The sequence below is a fragment of the Takifugu rubripes genome, chromosome 11 (assembly GCF_901000725.2).
Source record: "Takifugu rubripes chromosome 11, fTakRub1.2, whole genome shotgun sequence".
NCBI classification, from domain to species: Eukaryota; Metazoa; Chordata; class Actinopteri; order Tetraodontiformes; family Tetraodontidae; genus Takifugu; species Takifugu rubripes.
In genome coordinates this window covers 13,806,212-13,824,519 of record NC_042295.1, presented here as the reverse complement: position 1 = coordinate 13,824,519, position 18,308 = coordinate 13,806,212, and the positions used below count along the sequence as shown (strand labels likewise).

The following is an 18,308-nucleotide window of genomic DNA, read 5'->3' as shown; positions in this document are numbered from 1 at the left end:
TCTATGGGGATGATAAAGACAAATCCAGAGTGAGATCTGCAGTTGTAGCTGTTCTGGGGGTTTAAATCGTACCAGTTTGTACATCCTCGTCAAGGTTTTTGGTTAAATCGTCCTCTTCTTTTTCTAAAACCGCACACTTGACTATTCTTTTATTTTGAAAATCTGAGAAAGAATCTCTATGGCGTTTTTGTGCAGATTTGACAGCAACAGTGCGGTACACAGTTCTCAGTAGCCACCAACAATCCAAGTGTGCAGTGGGAAAAATAACATGGACAGGATATCTGCAGAATGAGTATGAGGAGTAGAACTTTACTGGATGGTAGACTGGGAACACTGGAGTTCTTCTGAGAGCTGGTGACAGTAGGTGGAATGAGTGTTTTTGTTGGTTTTTTTCTTCTCAACACAATGAGTAAGGGATGGATGTGGGTCACATGCCAGTGTATGATGGACACAAGGACTGGCAAGTTATCAGCATGAAGAACCCAGGGCAGAAAAACTCATATCAATGTTAAATTCGACTCTAGTGGGAGGACCATGGCGGAAAAAAAGGGACTGTTATCCTCTCTAATTTACTTTATGGCAGAGTTTTGGCTGACCTCACAGCAAGTCCTCAGAATCGGTAAGTAAGAACGCCAATAGTGCCTTTTCGATGTGATTTCTAAGTGTTTATTATTAACTTAAAGACCACTGGCAGCTTTTTAAATGGGCTGAAACATATTTTCTCAATGACATAAGAAAAGACAGTCAGATTATCACCACGTTTCAAACGTTATTTCTGCTTTTTTTTTTTTTTAATAGATGTAATTAAGTAGAAGTGTAGATGTTTAAACAAACTTGACCACGACAGAGGCGTGAATGGATGTTACCGGATTCTGAACTCTACAATAATAGAAATATATTCATCTGAACACACAAATAAATGCCCAAATGACCATTCGAGCGGACTAAAGAAGTCCTTGTTGAGAGGATCTGGGGTCGTGATGATGTCTGTGATGCAGAAATATGCACTCATACACACAGCAGCCTCAGAGAGGCTCCGTCCTTGTCGGATTCTCGAACCTCACGGGCTATTTTGCCTGTTTGCGTCGGTGTTGTGACGGCTGATCCGAGGAGGCTGTTGTTAAACTGCAGTCAGCTTCTCTTTTACTTTAATTCTCCTCCCTGTCTCGTTTCCTTCCTCTGATGTGATTTAGTAACAACTGTTTAGTCTCAAATGAATATTGTCTCCTCTGGTTCAGCTCATCCAAATCTTCACTCACAAGTCCTCATAAAAATGGCTCTTTTTTTTGGTTCAACGCCCAGGAAGACCGCTGCATTTCTTTCACCTGGGAAGACTTGAACGCATCGTTCAGTCATGCCCCATTGCATAACCCCGAAGGCCAATAGGCCGCCACCGCCAGCGTTCTAACAGTTTCCATAATCTCTCTAAATCATCTATCACTATCTGAGGCCACCTAATCTTTGTCATTCGCTTCATGACCCGCTCACATCCTAATCTCTCCCATATGGTGTGTGGCCTCTTCAATTATCATTTCTCTGTCTTGGCAACTGCTGCAATCACATTGCGAGTGCTGTCCTCTCCTTTCTCTGGGTTTGGTAATAATGATAAATCTACCCCCCCCCCGAGCCCTTAAACAACTAACACTAATCTTCTTTATGCAGAAATTCTCCTATCCAAATATGGTACTTAGGGAGTGACCAAATCTAATCACTGGGGAGAGCAGCAGCAGTTTGGGGCCAGAGCTCTGTTTTGCTGTTTGTTAATTCCTGCTTCCTCTTCTTTGCATGCGTCATGAATTAATCATATCTGATTTATTTATGACTTGACCCCGATAACGGGACGGGGTGATTAGCTGCGATTGGCCAGAGTAAAAACATGTGATGCGATGATCTGCTGCCCCTCTATTTCTGCTGGTTTGGAGTCGATGTGTCACACAAACCTGGTTACTGGTTTGCAAGTGGCGGAGCCGAGGAACAGAGCAGCCATGGTGCTCCACATCAAAGACCGATAGGAGCTCCTCATTCACCCGCAGTCTGGCATCGACCCAGGCTGGAGTGGTGCTGCCGGGCTCGGTAAACTGGGAGTAGAGGGGTCGGAATTGGCCCAGGGTGGGGAGAGGCGGGAAAGCAAACACTACGGTGTTGTGTTCTTTTGCTTTTATAGGCTTCCTTAATTCATAAAGAACGTGCTGAACTTTGTCACCATAAATGGTGAAAACTTTATTTTTGCAGAATTCCTTTAGCTTTGGGGTCTTCACAGTAAACCTCCATTCAATTCTATTTTCTTGTCATCCTTCTTGTGAGGGTCCAAACTTATTCCAGGTGAATTTAGTCCTCGGAGTGTTTGGAATCATGTACCAGCTGCACATATGAAGCAGAAATCGCATCACCGCAAACACACTGGACACACAGAACCGATGACTGATGGAGTCCAAAAGCAATTTGATTTAAGTTGTAGACGTTTGTTCTGAATTTTCTGAAGAAAATCTAAGAATTTAGTCCAAACTAACTGCAGAACTGGTGGTGGTGAGACCACTTACAAGTGGGTGTAAATCATCTCCTGCAGAACCAGAAGCAGGAATAAGTTTGTGGAGGCCTTTATGTGTTTCTCCTGACTGGTTTTACAAACTGGGAGAGCACTGGCCAGTGTGGTGTGGTGGAGTCTAGAGAAAGTAGGAAACATCCCAGAAAACCTAGACAAACAACAACAACAACCACAACAAAGGAATGAATGAGCGAAACTGACAAACTACAGGAGGAACGGCTCCTCGTAGCTCTGCAGGTTTTTTCTGTGAAGGTCCAGAACCTGAACCCATCCTGGCTTTCAGGACTTATGACGAGTTAATTAACTGCTGACTAATTAACCAGCAGCATGACCAATTTAATGGAATATATTGATCACTGATCATCACATTTATGAGGCTCAAATTTGTGAGCTGATAGTATAAACGCAGCTCTTTGTAACTTGTCATCCATCAGGTAGCAGAATGACTTTTTCATTTATTTTTAAATAAACTGTTGGAAAATTATATGAAAAAAAAAGTTGGACAAAAACATGTAATATTCTCTCCTGTGGATGAAAGAGTTGGATCTGAGCCGCGGAGGTGGAGAAGGTTACTGGGCTTTTTTTGAACCACAGAGGGGCTTTAAATGGCCCCAGCAGCGGCTCGCTGAGACTCAGGGACGTAACTAGGACCAGGCAGCGAGACAAGGCTCTCTCAGTTTGGGGTTTGAGGCTATGCTAAAGCAAAGAAAAAGGTCATTCACAATCAAGGTCTCACGGGGAGCATTTTAAAGACAGGTTCTCCTTCTAAATCAATCACAATTTCAGAATTTTCAGCAACAGAACGCACGGATCTCTTCTACATGTGGCCTGAATGTGAAAGCGAGGTCATATAAAAAAGGATGAATACCTCCATAATTAGTATTATTGCGACCAAAAAAGATTACCTCGTTCAGTCTGATGAAAGGTTGGGAATACCCTTAATTCTTTCTGCACTTATAGGTTTAAAATGTACTCTAAATGGACTACTTTTAAAATTCCTCACTGAAGACTCAGCTGTTTGAAATGATTTCCATTTGAAAGGCTGGTGCCTGGACGGCAGGAATCACCACGGAATCTCTAACCGCTCTCTGTGAGGGCACGATGATCCAGCTTATTTCTGTTTTTATGGCTTTAATCCAAATGTATTTTATACTTACCCTGATGTATCTACTGTAAAGCACTCGTGACCAGTCATATAGTGTCTGATGGTCGCGGCATGCAATAGCCACGTCCTCCTGGAGCCGTGTGGAGGATTAAGAGCTGGAAGGGTTTTAGAATGATCATCTCAGTTCTGAAACAACCTCATCCATGAGGTCCTGGCACACAAACATGCACAGAGGATGCTGACCACTGGATGCCTGTGGGAAAAAGGGCAAACAGCTGGAAACTGAGTTGTAATTAAAATGAAATTCTTTCTGGTATTTATTTAGATATTGTCACATTTAACTGTGTGACAGTCTTACTTGTAACTTAGTGACTGGTTGCATTATTGAAAGATAATGTGAAACAACTTTATTATATTAAGGAAACTTCCTAGAATTTCTAAAGTGATAGACAACTTAGGTTTCACCCTTTTTGCACACAATTGATGATATAATGTAATAAATATGTACCAGCTATGTTCTAAAGCTCGATTTGATCAAAACTGATTGTGAATCTGTCCTAAAAGAAACCAGATGAATGAATGAATGAATGAATGAATCTGGCCAACAACATCTCACTAACTCTGATGTCACATTGTGAAATTTAAGCCGCAAATCAGCAGGTCACTTGGAGTCAAACTTTTCTCTGAATGAGATTAAATCTTGTCTGTCAGCAGCCTGATGGATCAGATACGCAGAGAGTTCCAGGACACATTAGTGCACCGTCAGATCTGTGACCTTGAGACAAACAAGCATACAGCGGAGGGGATGGACAGAAGGACGCTCTGAAAACCTTCTTTTATCTTTTTCTGTTCCTTTAGGGGGAATCTTTGAGACCCTTGAGAATGAGCCCATTAGTGTTGAAGAACTGGCCTTTAAATTTGCTGTCACCAACATAAACAGGAACAGGACCCTGATGCCAAACACCACACTGACCTACGACATCCAGAGAATAAACCTATTTGACAGCTTTGAGGCATCACGGAAAGGTGAGAATTTGCCTAATTCTCCAAACCTTTTTGAATTTTGCAGTCTGTCATTTCTTATTTCCTCTCTAATTTCCTTTGCAGCCTGTGATCAGCTGGCTCTGGGCGTTGGTGCCGTATTTGGCCCCTCTCACAGCTCATCCGTCAGTGCGGTGCAGTCAATTTGTAACGCCCTTGAAGTCCCTCACATCCAGACGCGATGGAAACACCCCTCGGTGGACAACAAAGACAGTTTCTACATCAACCTCTATCCTGAATACACCTCCATAAGCCGAGCGGTGCTGGACATTGTACAGTTTTACAAATGGAAAACAGTCACTGTTGTCTATGAAGATGCAACTGGTGAGTCAGATCAGTCATTTGGTGTAAATTGCGTAGCAGCTGCTCACATTGCCAGTTTTTTTTAATACGTCAATTTTATGCATTAAATAGATGTATAAAAAAAGTTGCATAAAAGTAAAGAGCGCCGGTTTTGTCGTACTTTTTAAAGCATTCAATCGTGAAATGACCAAAGTTGTACAGTTCAGTATTCTCACCACCAGAGGGCACTGAAACGTTCTTCATCGCCGCATCGCTTCAGAAATACATAAAAGTTATCCGGCTACGACCTCATTACGAAAAGCACTGAATTCAGAATCATTTTATGGCATTTTGCACTTACGCATGTGGACGTTTTCATTTAAAGTATGGGAGTTGTTATAACTGACGCATTTAGCAGCTTATTTTTACCACACGAGGATGCTAACGCGTTTAGCAACGTATCGCTAAATAAATAAGGCTTCAGCTTGTACGTTAAATGTTGTGTAAGTGCACCGAGCTACAATAATTGAGGTTTAAGATTTGTCGAAAATATATGAAATATTTCGCTTTTGACTGAAGTGTACCCTTTTATCCGGAACTGTCGCGTTGAGCCATTTAATTTGGTGTAGTTTTCCATTTTCACCAGTAGAGGGTGAAGTGACAAAAGTCGATTACGCTGTGTGAAAGGATCTACGTCTATTGTGCATTTCCTCACTCTGGCCACAGGGGGCACTATTCCTCGTTTAAAAATAAAGATTTTAATTCAAGCGAAGTAACCAGATCGCACGTAAAATAAACTCAAAATTTTAGTCTTGCGTCTTCAAATGTTCTACCTAATTTGTTGCCATGTAAAGGTGGCATCAAGCTACTCTTAAAATTTTGAGTCAAATATATTGCTACGTTACTTATGTTTTAGCACACGACGCTTAAAAGTAAGTTAACGCGCGAAAACGTGTTATGACTACCATCTAGTGGTCAGACTGAGGAGTGCATTATGTGTGTTGGCGTGCGCTTCATCTCGTTCAAATGTCATCGATCATTTAGTCTTGCTTTGGCTTTTCATCTTCTTATGTGCAGATCCTAATAAGTCAGTGGTCTAACCCTGTTATTGCTCAATAATTTAGGCATTTTATAAAATCATATTTTAGACTGACTGGATGAATGTGGATAATGAGAAAACAAGGTACAACTACGACCTGTCATATCTAATTTTCAAACAATACAAAGAAATAAAAGCAAAATTTCAAACATTATTATTTTCCTTTCATATCTTGCTCATCATGAATAACACTTGTATTTGCCTTCTGCAAACATGCCTTTTATTCCCAGCGTTGCTTCTCCTGCTTTTGTTTTCCCATAAAGGATTGATTCGCTTGCAAGAGTTGATCAAAGCTCCTTCCAGATACAACATCAAAATCAAAATCCGCCAGCTCCCCACGGGAAGTAAAGATGCTCGGCCGTTGTTGAAGGAGATGAAGAAGGGGAAGGAATTCTATGTCATCTTTGACTGCTCCTACCAAACATCGGCGGACGTGCTCAAGCAGGTGAATAACACATAACATCTGCACAGTCTGGAGGATAAGGCTAAGCTGTGAATGAATTTGTCATCCTGTTCAGATCTTATCCATGGGGATGATGACAGAGTATTACCACTTTTTCTTCACCACACTGGTAAGGAAATCACGCAGACACAACAAAATCCTCATGCTTTGATTTTGACAGGAGCGCTTCATTTTGTCTTTAAACAGGACCTGTTTGCGCTGGACCTGGAGCCGTACCGCTACAGCGGGGTCAACATGACGGGGTTCCGCCTGCTCAACATAGACAATCCTCAGGTGGCCTCGGTGGTGGAGAAGTGGGCCATGGAGCGACTGCAGGCCCCCTCGAAAGCTGAGAGTGGAATGATAGAGGGGATGATGACAGTGAGTTTCACTTCTCCATCTTTAACTTAAATAAGAGGATAACCCAAAACCATATCTTCTATTTCAAAAGTTGAAATAACTGAAGATTAAAGGTCAACATTGCTGCCACAGTGATGCTCTAAAACCGACTTCAATTTATGTGTGTGCGACTGTACAAAGCAAATATTCAATGTTGCCATGAACAATTTTAGTGTTCCTTACACTTGTTTTTCTTCGATAAGAATGGCCGAGTTTCTCTTTCAGACCGAAGCGGCGCTGATGTATGATGCCGTCTACATGGTGGCTGCTGCATCACAACGTGCCTCCCAGATCACGGTCAGCTCCCTCCAGTGTCACCGACACAAACCCTGGCGCTTCGGGTCACGCTTCATGAACATGCTGAAAGACGTGAGTTCGGTGAACGAAGGCGCCACAACTGCCCTTCTTTTGGGACATACTGTCTCCAGTTACACTCGAGTGATCTGTTTTTCTAATTTCTAATTCTAACTTTGATGGCTCCTCCATGACGTCTGTAGATGGAGGCTTTAAATATTTTAGGCCTGAACCAGAACTTCATATATCTCGATAGTAAAAGTTATGCTATGCAGAGAAGAGGTTTAAAAGTCCACCAGTGGGCATCCAATTGGGTTTCAGCAGTATCTTTGGTTGGCAGCCTTCCTTTTTATAATCTCTTTTCCAATCTGACACAATCCTTGTCGTGACCACACGTCTAAACGGCAACACATGGTCGGCTGACACATGCTCGAGACAGAGGCGCTTTTGATTGCTGTGGATTTAAACCAAGATGACAGGACTTAATGACAGGAATAAATCTGGACTTACGGGCCAAGTAGGTCTCACAGATGTGTGTGTGAAACAGTCTAATCAAGAGTTTAACACCAACTCACACCATGAGACTGCCCGTGGATGCATTGGAAGCAGATATCAGAAGCCTTGCCTACTGATGACCGTCGCGTCATTTTTGTTGGTTTTCCTTGCCTTGATGTTTTTCTCGAGGCAAGAAAATGTGGCATTTCTTTCTCAGGCATGGACCCCCGTTGACTCATAAAAGGATTACTCTGTTGGCATGTGGAGGGCTGTCTTTCATGAAAGGGGCTCCAGTGCACGACGAAGCTGCAGCACATTTCCCCACGCTGCCGTAACATGTAATCGAGATTTAACCTGACTGTTTTCCCGCTGAGTAACCCTCCCCATCCAGAGTGTGTGTACCTCTGAGCCCCCGCTGCTGACACAGAGGCCACGGCTGCCTGCTCCATTTACATCACCCTCAATGCAACATGTCCACCAGAATGCACCTCTGTCCATGTTCTTCGCTCAATATCAGCTATTCAGTTTAAAAAAAAAAGAATTTCCTAGACTTCTGCTTTACTTTGCATTGATGAAATCACAGATTCATGGGTTGTGTTTCTCTTCACGCCACAGGCACAGTGGAACGGGCTGACCGGACAGATAACCATAAATAAAACAGACGGCCTGCGTAAAGAGTTTGATTTAGACGTCATCAGTCTGAAAGAGGACAGCCTGGAGAAGGTAAACTGTCTCGAGCCTGATGGCTGTTGGGGAAATTTCAAATGTTCTGATATTCACTGTCCTCATTACTACTGTATGATTGCAGTCTGTTCTGCACTGTTGTTTGGTGTTCTAATCGGACCATTTGCGGGTCTGTGGAAGATCAGAATTAAGATCAGAGCTGTTATCTACGCATCACTGACTATTGTATTTCTCCTCGGGTTCGAGGCTCAACGATTCATTAAAATGCTCTCTCTTTATAATTCCTGCAAGACAATCACGGGCAACAATCGCCTGAATAAAGTGTGGAAAAAGGTCTGTACTTTAGCTGCCTGGGAGAATAAAGCACCGTTGATACACCTGTTTACCTGCTGCCCCCTGTCACCTTTCCCCTTAAAATGAATAAGCAGTGAAATAATTCCATACTGGACACAAAACGTGGTATCTGACCTCCTTTCCTTGCCCCCTCCCCCACTCCTGCATTTGTTTGGTCCTCATTCATTCATTCATTCATCATAATGAATACATGACCTTTGATCTTGGGGCACTTTGGTAACTGGCCATTTTGCCCTTCACAGATCGGTGTTTGGAACTCTCAAACGGGCCTAAATCTGACAGACACCAACAAGGATTCGTCGACGAATGTGACCGACTCAATGGCCAACAGGACCCTCATCGTCACAACCATCCTGGTACGTAAAGGTCCGCAGAACTCACTGGATCATTTTGATGAATCTACTCAAGCAGGAGGTGCCGTTTGCAGGAAAACCCTTACGTCATGTACAAGAAATCAGACAAACCCCTTTATGGGAACGACCGCTTCGAAGGCTACTGCCTGGACCTGCTCAAAGAACTCTCCAACATTTTGGGCTTCTCCTACGAGGTAAAACTGGTGTCTGATGGCAAATACGGAGCCCAGAATGACAAAGGGGAGTGGAACGGCATGGTGCGAGAGCTCATTGACCACGTGAGTACCGGCCTTCATTAGACGTGCAGGAGGAGGTTCTGCAGGTCATGACCCGCTTTGTCCTCCGTCAGGTGGCCGACCTCGCTGTGGCCCCTCTCACCATCACCTATGTGAGGGAGAAAGTGATAGACTTCTCCAAGCCCTTCATGACTCTGGGGATCAGCATCCTCTACCACAAACCCAATGGCACCAATCCAGGAGTGTTCTCCTTCCTCAACCCCTTGTCTCCAGATATCTGGATGTATGTTTTGCTGGCATGTCTTGGCGTCAGCTGCGTTTTGTTCGTTATCGCCCGGTAAGAGGCCATAACGCCATTCATCAACTAAACATCGATTTAGTGTCTCAGATGTTTGCTTTTCAGTAGCTTTAGGAAGGACTGATTTAATGTATTTAAATCGAGGATGGGCAAGTCCAGCCCACGGGGGATGAATTCAAGCCGGGTTTTGTGTCCTACCAAGCAAAAACTCTTTCAACAAGGGAAGCGAAACCCCAGGTGGAAGCAACCCCGGCTTGAATCCATCCCTCGAGGACCGGACTTGCGCATCCGCGAAAACTAGCACAGAGATGAGCTGTTTCTCACCAAATTGGCTTCTAAATTGCTGAGCAGACAGCTTGGTTCTTCCCCTTCAGGTTCACTCCCTATGAGTGGTACAACCCTCACCCCTGCAACCCCGACTCAGATGTGGTTGAAAACAACTTTACCCTGATAAACAGCGTTTGGTTTGGAGTTGGAGCGCTCATGCAACAAGGTAAACGATTATGATTGAGGGAATGTTACTTAAACCTTCATCCTAGTGAAAGGAAATGCTTTTATCCATCACTTTGGCAATCTGTAGTGGCCTTTTCCCCCACTGTGCAAGAGTGTCCCATGGTGTACTGCGTGTCATCATCCCACAGGCTCAGAACTGATGCCCAAGGCTCTCTCTACGAGGATCGTTGGTGGAATATGGTGGTTCTTCACGCTCATCATAATCTCCTCGTACACTGCTAACCTGGCTGCTTTCCTCACCGTGGAGAGAATGGACTCACCAATCGACTCCGCAGACGACTTGGCGAAGCAAACCAAAATAGAATACGGTGCGGTGAGGGACGGCTCCACTATGACCTTCTTCAAGGTAATCCTCCCACTAAATGATGTTGAATCACAGGTTGGCAGAGACAGTGGACGTCAAAATGCCTTATTGTAACCACAATATTACAATCTGATGCAACAGAAATCGAAGATCTCAACCTATGAGAAAATGTGGGCCTTCATGAGCAGCAGAAAAAACACAGCACTGGTCAAGAATAACCGAGAGGGGATTCAGAGGGTCCTCACCACAGACTATGCTCTCCTGATGGAGTCCACGAGCATCGAGTACATCAGCCAGCGGAACTGCAATCTCACGCAGATCGGAGGCTTAATAGATTCGAAGGGATACGGCGTGGGAACACCGATAGGTAAGAAACAGGAGCGGCAATGGCTTCCCAGAGCTTTTCCTCTGCAGTGATGTCATGCGCCTTTGTGCTGTAGGCTCACCGTACAGAGACAAGGTCACCATCGCCATCCTGCAGCTTCAGGAAGAAGGGAAGCTGCACATGATGAAGGAGAAGTGGTGGAGAGGGAACGGCTGCCCAGAGGAGGACAGCAAAGAAGCCAGCGCCCTGGGCGTGGAAAACATTGGCGGAATCTTCATCGTTCTCGCAGCTGGACTCGTCCTCTCTGTTTTTGTAGCAATCGGGGAGTTTATTTACAAATCCAGGAAGAACTTGGACATCGAGGAGGTGAGCGTGGGGCAGTGCGAGTGGCACAACAAGTATTAACCTGGGAGAGGCCGCTCAAGTCCTTCACTGTTCCATGGAGAGGACAACAAGGTTGAGGGCTGGATGTGCCGACTGCACCCCGACACTCACCACAGCGGAGTTTAACGTTTCACTGGAGCGCACCGTCGTCACTGGAGCGCACCGTCGCTCGGACGCCAGTCGGCGGGATGCAAATAAAAACATGTTTAGGATTCTACTATATGGTTGTTGAGTTCTGATATCCTCACCCTTAACCATACTGGCCTTGCTACTTTTGCTTCACAGGAAAATCTCATGTTTTAAAATAATTGTATGTGTGTGTGTGTGTGTGTGTGTATGTGTGTGTGTGTGTGGGCATAAATGGAAAGTGGTCTCTTCTGAGGCGTGTCTGCCTCCACAACCGCTACGGACTTGTGAGCATTCTGCTCTCACTTCTTTGTCATTTACATATTTAGAATGTATAGAAAGTTTGACATGAAGAAAAAACCATTTCCACTTTTGTATACTCTAGGTGTAAGTCCTCATTTATTTAAGTATGGCTCTCTATCTGTTGGCGACAGAGTGCTCCTATAAGATTTTATTTAAGTTGTTTGACACTCAGGCCATAACTTGCTCACTGTCTTTTTCTCTTTTTTTGTCTTATATGAATTTCACAAACACGCATGTACACGTTGTGACATAGCTTCGGACTGACTAAATTTATGTGGGAACATTAGATCCTTTAACCTTTGATTTCTGGCTGTTTTGGACTTGAACACCTCCTTTGTCTGCATGCGCGAGCAGATCCTTCATGAAGATATGTCGAAGTCTTTTGATTTTGCTTCAGTGAGATACGTTGGTCCTGTAAAAAAAAAAAAAAAAGAAGAAAAAAGTTTGACTTTAAACTACAGCTGTCCCATTTTGCATTGTTTTGTGAATTATTTAGGGAATTTCCTTGGGAAGGAGGGTTGAGGAAAGGAAAATCTGGTTTTGTTTCTGGCACGCAGGGCAGAAACCTTTATTACGCGCACGGTTGATTTATTTCTGTGTCTTCATTCAATATTCTGACACCAAGGACTTACATGGACATTACTGACATCAAGATTACTCAACTGTTTTCATGTCAGTCATTTACCGTTGATGTGATGTAAACAAATAAATACACGCGCTTAATACAGTCACACTCAAAGAGATCATCTTTGGATTAAAGGTTGAGGCAACATTTCAGCCCAGATATGCTATTATACCGTTGATGAGAATTTATTAAAGATCTTTGTCTGGTGCTATTAATAAAACTAGCCTTCCCTTCAGTGTGTAAATATTTAGTAAATTAAAATAGCTGATTTAATATCAAAGCCCACCCATCACACTGCAATTCTCATTTCCTTGGCGTCACGTTTTACAATTAAATAGTTTTATAATTTAAGCATTTAAGTAGCAGCTCAGGTGGGACCGTGCACGATCAGCCTTGTTTTTCTTAAGTGATTCATTTTGTCCTTTTGATGGCTGTTTTATCCACTGAAAAACTAAAAGAAAATTCTTCACATGGACAAAAGCAACATTTGTTGTCTTTATTGTGGGGCGTCTTGAGGACGCAGGAAGAAAATAACTGACGAAAAGTTGGTTTAAGTTCGTCGTTAAGTTCGTTGCTAGGTAACGTCAGTGATACAGTAAATGCAGCCATTTTAAAACGATGGATGGAAACCAGGGATGTGCTGCCTAAAGCTCGGGTCTTCTATCGTCCTGGTTGACATAAGCCCGTCGCCGTTGACACAATTAATCTTAACAGCGCAGTGAAAATGAGATTTAAACATTCACATGTATGCAGTTGCAAGGTCATAACCTCCTGACCCCAAGTTCCATCTGGGGTGGCTATAATTCTCCCATTTCCTAATTAGTACCAACAGCCCATATACGGGTGGAGGATGAGCATCAGTATGAAACGTGGATCAATACATGGACTTATAGGTGAAAGGTGATGTTGGTTATTGTGAGAGGGAAGACAAATGACACCTAAAAATTAAAAAATGAAGGATGTTTTAGGTGGCAGGAAATACAGCATCTGTAACCGAAATTATGAAGACTGATGCAGCGTTCAAGTGGGGCTTTTGGATTAATCTCACGTTGTAATGACAGTTTAAGGTTTTGGTATTCTGATGAATTCCAGGATTGGGTTTTAACTGCTTTCATTTTGTTTGCTGGCCTTTAATCTTCTATCCCTGCGTTCTTAATCAGAACTCAGAGCAGGTTTTTAATCTTGCATGAATGAGGCCACGGATTATGGGCCACTGACCTTGCCATGTCGCGCAGCTGCTTCCCCCTCAAATCAAGTTCCTCTGCAAGAGCAGATAATCTTACATTTTACACTACAATGCGCTACGATTCCAAATTGTACATGGAAGAAGCAACATCAGGAGACAACTGTTTCCCAGGACGCAAATACAAAAAACACCACAATTTCCCTTTTCTACACATGAAGGAATCAAAATTGTGTGTTACAGCAGCATGTGACACCTCATTCCTGTGGCGTTTTCATCATCTAATCCCTCTGATCTTCAACCGCAACGCCGCCTGTTGGGTTTACGGTCGTATCGTCGTGGTAACGTGTGACGATGGAAGTTGCAGGTTGTTTTTTGGTGACTTTCACTTCAAATGGGGTTGAGTTCGGTTCCAATTACCCAAATATTTAATCCTAATTTATAATCCATAATAATAATAATAATAAAAAAACAGTCTGTGACAAGTTTGACCATGACTTCTTTTTTTTTTTAATGAAACTGCGCACTCATGGATTTTGCTAACTGTCCGCACGCGTGGACATGGATTGTGTGTACGGAGGTCTAAATCATTCATTTCAAATGTAGGACAAAATGAATAAATGAATACTGCCATTGGGTGACATGACGGAGCCCACAACACGGTTCCACCCAAGTTTTCTGAACTGTCGATCACATTGATATCAGCAGCGATACAACAGCTTCATTTGAGTTTTCCTAATCCTTGGAGATTACAGAATCATTTGGACGAAATTTAAACTATACTATCCTTAGTTTGAGTATCAATGTTGATTCACTTTTAAGTGTTGTGCCAGGCTGGCCTCCAACAACCTCCATGCAATGTATTTATTACTGACTCAAATTCTAAGATATTATATTCTATGCATTTTCAGTGTTTGCGTTTAATTTTAAGGTATAAGATTGTAGCAGAAATGTGCTTCCACCTATTGGCCAAAGGGGGTATTGTACAGAGCCTCAGGAAATAAAGCATTCATGTGACAGTGACTGAATAGAAAACATGATTCTATGATCACTGCTAGAGTAAATAATCTTTAACATACAGCCAGACATAAACATAAGACATTCCACCAATTCAGCGTCCCGGCTTAATGTGCCCAGTGCAAGAGACAATAAAAAGTAAGAGACCCTTGTAGTCATTGTATACTAATGCATAAGACACAATCTGCATAAGGACAGTAATAGTCCTAAAATCCATTTAAAGTTTGCACTTGCATTCATTTAAGACATTTAAAATGTCTCCAGCAAGCTAACCATAACACTTTCTCATGTTTCAAACTATTGCATACGTGACCGACAACGGCGTAATGGTGGGACTTATAGTATTGATCTGAATAACCTGGACTGATTATATAAAAGCAAACAAACAGAATTCTGTGTAAACTCTTGAAGAACAGTGTGAGTGTGTGTGTGAGATCCGTGTTGTGTGTTTCCCTGAGAAAAAACAAACCCAATTTCAATAATAAGTCCGCGGCTAATTTATGAAAGGAAATGCGATTGTCCAAAAAAAACTGTATAAATTGTCAAAACCTGAAATACTGGATGTGGGTTAGATGCATAATAGAAATACAGCGAGGGGAAGTCTGGTTTCACTTTAGGATTACAACATCGGCCAAGAGTCCTTCGGTAAAATACAGAGGAAAACCCGCATGTGAGGGAGGAAATTACAGTATATTGTCCATGTCCAAACAGTCTTTGAGGAGGGACATGGGATCAGGGCAGCTTTGTTCAGAAACAGACTCCTCTGTCTGTGGCTCGGCCTCCGATACATCGGTTTCATTTGAAGCTGCAGGTAGCTTGCTTAAGTCGCAAGCGGAAGAATCCAGCGTCACATTAGAGAGCTGCGTCGCCTCATATTTGCCCACGAGACCGTTGGACGAGGTGGATTGTGAGAGCTGGGTGAGGGACTGTAAGTGGTCCTGACCGGAGGCGGACTCAACGCTCACAGTCTTGCAGAACTCGCACAGGCTGTACCGGATCTGCTCCAGGTTTCGCTCCAGTTCGGTTTGCTCCCTCAACAGATGCTCTTTCTCACTGGTCTGCAGAGGCAACAGGAACAAAGAGAAATCAGCTAAAAACACGACACACACTTCCCAGTGGGACTGAGTAGCAGCTTACGATGTAAATAAAACGTGTAATGCGACATGGGAAACTTACTAATCTTTTGATTTCACACTGTAGCTGATGGATCCCTTCAAGTTTCCTTTTTCGACAGCGCTGCGCGGCAACGCGGTTTTTACTTCGGCGCCGGACGTCGTGGACAAACTCCAGCTGATCGTGAGTCAGATGATTGTGTTTCAAAAGCTGCTGGAAGGCACTCCGGGTCAGCACGGAGATCTGCTCCACTGGGAACGGGAGCTGTATCTGTGGAGGGCAGAATTCATCAGTCTGATGAGTTTTTCCAGGTATTAAAATCAGTAGCCGAGTTTCTTTTGTGTGTTGCGGTGACCTCTTCCGCCCTTTTTTTGTTGGCTTCGGCGTCTCCATCCGTGTCAAGCTCCGAGTCATCCCCGGAGTTGAGTGAAGACATACAGGGACTCTTCTCCGAGTGGGACAGGCTCTCGGCGCGGGAAACTGGGTCATCGTTTGTCTCAAGGTCCTTGAGGAAGGGACAGTCTCCAACACTGGAGCTCAGGTCAAGCTGCTTAAGCCAATGGAAGTCTGACGCTTTGTCCAGGTTGCTTTGGTCTGTAGGTTCTAGCGCGAGTGCATGAGCCTGAGGTGGACGCGAGTCGGACCAAAATCCCTTAGCGAGGTGTTCCGCCACCTCCCTCTCCACACTGCTCCTTTCCACAAGCCTGTCTTTGTGCCTGCCAGCACCTATTGTGGGCTCTGAATGTTCACCTTTAATTCTCTGTTCGACGTCAACCTCATTTTGCCCCAGCGGCCCGCTGCACGTCCCAGCTCCCGACGTGTCGGCTAAACACGGACCAGAGTTGTAGGTGGTTTCGGCGCCGAGAGTCTCGACGGTTTGTTTTACATCGCTGCTTTCTGACTCGAGTTCTGATGGATTCATATCCTCTGATGGTGACAAATCACAGGACAGGTCACAGTCAGCCAAACTCAATTCACTTTGATTACACACGTCGCCTATTTCTAGAAGGGCTCTTTCACAGAAGGGAGCGGAATGATCTGCTTTGTTCACATCGTGGCTTGCTAAAGGCAACACGGGGTACATGTCACTTCCCGATAACTCCAGAGATAAGGTGGCCATTTGTGGGCCACAGGTCTCCAAAGAGAGGTGTTCCTCCCTGCTCTTGAACTGGTCGGGTGTACTTTGAGGACATTGCGATGGAAAGTCTGTGTGTTCTTCATCTCTTGAAGGCACGGAGTTGCTGGACCCGGACGATTTCGGCTGGCTGCTCTCGACACTGTAGTCGACATTTGTTCGAGAAGCCAGATTGTGACAGCAGGGCCTGCGCCTGACTTCCTGTGACTTTTCTCTGCCTTCAGAAAACTTTGGGATGAGGAAGTCAAAGCATGCTGACTCCAAGTTATTAAACCCTAAAAACTCAGCACTTTTGCAAATGGCATGAATGTTTTCTTTGGTGAATGTCAACTTGGATGTGTAAGCAAATTGAAGCAAAGGTTCAAAGCCCTCAACAGTGACCTGGGGGGGAAAGGAAATAATAAATTACATGTAAACAATAGAAGCTTCAGTGACATAACGAATGGCATCACCTTACAAGGCAATAACAATAATAGAGCACCAACCTCTTCAGACAAGGTGATGGTGGCATTGTGACTGGTGACACTGGTAACCCTGTGGTGGAAATAGTCACTGCAGGAAGCCAGGACAGAACGATGGGCTCTAAAAGTGGCGTTTCCCACTTCTATAGTCACATCACACAGGACGTCCTGCTGCCTCTGGTCATTCAGACACTGGAGAAGGTGCACGCAGTGCCCTGCAGACTGAAAGGTGAATACTGACGTGCAAGAGAAACAGAACACAAACCATTAAATTCACAGTATTGTGTCAAAATTGTTGCAAAGACTTGGCTGGACTGCATACTAAAATACATACTTAAAATACTAGAAAGTATTTGCTTTTATAGCGTCATAGAAAAATCCTGTCACGTAAACACACTTTTTGTGTTGCTGGTATATATTCTGATTCTGATATATACCAACGGAGTAATAACAACATAAAGAGAAACATAAGGACGTAATTACGTGTGTATACTGTAGATCGGGGTTTGTAAATGAACGTAAAACAAATATGAAATAAATGAGTACAACCCATCTACTGTTCGCAACTTGCGCCACTGCTCTTCAGTAAGTTACGTGTAAACTAATTTTACTCGAATTAAATTACTGACGAGTTTTAAATGTAAAACAAGAGACTACATACTTAGCAAGCGACTGCTTAAGCTAAAAGCTCAACTTCGCCAACAACTTTAAAATGCTGATTCATGATGTTTAGGCATCTGGACTCGGGCAAGATTAGTTAGTTCACAGATGTTTCGTTATAAATAAGGAACAACATTTTAATAAAAGACGTCAGACAGCACCATGAGAAAAGGCGATGCTCTTCAAATATAAAGGAATACAGTTAGGCCATAAGGTTGGCGTTAGCAGCTGATGTAGTTACTGTATCGAACGATGGTTTTGTGTGGCTGTGATCTAAACTCTCAAAGCGTCGTTAGTCGTTTGAATGCGCCAAATAATCACCGACCTGCCATATTAGCATGGTAACGCTGCCATAGATGACAATCGAACACAGACGGTTCTGATCTAGTCCCGACACTGTCAGTGTTGTGGACGAAAAGGCAAAATTACTTTGCCCGTGATGGCGACGGAATCACCCACCATACCGTGCCTGTGATTGGCTACTCGTCAATAACCCTATTGGGCGAGTTAGATTACCTGGGCGCGGATTGGA

General features: G+C 43.7%; 2 protein-coding genes across 3 annotated transcripts; one reads left to right on the top strand and one right to left on the bottom strand.

Moving 5' to 3' along the window:
- The first annotated feature begins 227 nt into the window (after positions 1-227).
- On the top strand, positions 228-12,696 carry grik1b (glutamate receptor, ionotropic, kainate 1b). 2 transcript variants are annotated; one of them, XM_003968600.3, is made up of 16 exons: positions 228-619; positions 4,509-4,676; positions 4,758-5,015; positions 6,336-6,517; positions 6,591-6,644; positions 6,722-6,895; positions 7,139-7,282; positions 8,318-8,425; positions 8,678-8,719; positions 8,983-9,096; positions 9,168-9,371; positions 9,443-9,666; positions 10,002-10,120; positions 10,269-10,486; positions 10,586-10,811; positions 10,885-12,696. In XM_003968600.3, exons 1-16 carry the CDS (start codon positions 535-537, stop codon positions 11,172-11,174), a joined length of 2,610 nt encoding a protein of 869 aa, XP_003968649.2. In that variant the 5' UTR covers positions 228-534; the 3' UTR covers positions 11,175-12,696. The 2 variants fall into 2 exon arrangements, with proteins under 2 accessions (XP_003968649.2, XP_029700179.1); XM_029844319.1 differs by lacking the exon at positions 8,678-8,719.
- Positions 12,697-13,876: 1,180 nt separating this feature from the next.
- Positions 13,877-18,238, bottom strand: LOC101071445 (transcription regulator protein BACH1-like). The gene is made up of 5 exons (XM_003968672.3): positions 18,102-18,238; positions 17,141-17,352; positions 15,876-17,036; positions 15,584-15,790; positions 13,877-15,465 (listed from the first exon to the last, which is right to left on the bottom strand). Exons 1-5 carry the CDS (start codon positions 18,106-18,108, stop codon positions 15,091-15,093), a joined length of 1,962 nt encoding a protein of 653 aa, XP_003968721.2. The 5' UTR covers positions 18,109-18,238; the 3' UTR covers positions 13,877-15,090.
- Between the last annotated feature and the right edge of the window lie 70 nt (positions 18,239-18,308).

Excerpts from the sequence above, each read along its gene's own strand:
- LOC101071445 (XM_003968672.3), bottom strand. Across the intron at positions 17,037-17,140 it reads CCATCACCTTGTCTGAAGAG|GTCACTGTTGAGGGCTTTGA; the intron begins GTTGGTGCTCTA and ends TTTCCCCCCCAG. Across the intron at positions 15,791-15,875 it reads ACAAAAAAAGGGCGGAAGAG|ATACAGCTCCCGTTCCCAGT; the intron begins GTCACCGCAACA and ends TGCCCTCCACAG.
- grik1b (XM_003968600.3), top strand. The coding sequence starts at position 535 with ATGGCGGAAAAAAAGGGACTGTTATCCTCTCTAATTTACTTTATGGCA. Across the intron at positions 7,283-8,317 it reads TCATGAACATGCTGAAAGAC|GCACAGTGGAACGGGCTGAC; the intron begins GTGAGTTCGGTG and ends TTCACGCCACAG. Across the intron at positions 10,812-10,884 it reads CGGCGTGGGAACACCGATAG|GCTCACCGTACAGAGACAAG; the intron begins GTAAGAAACAGG and ends TTTGTGCTGTAG.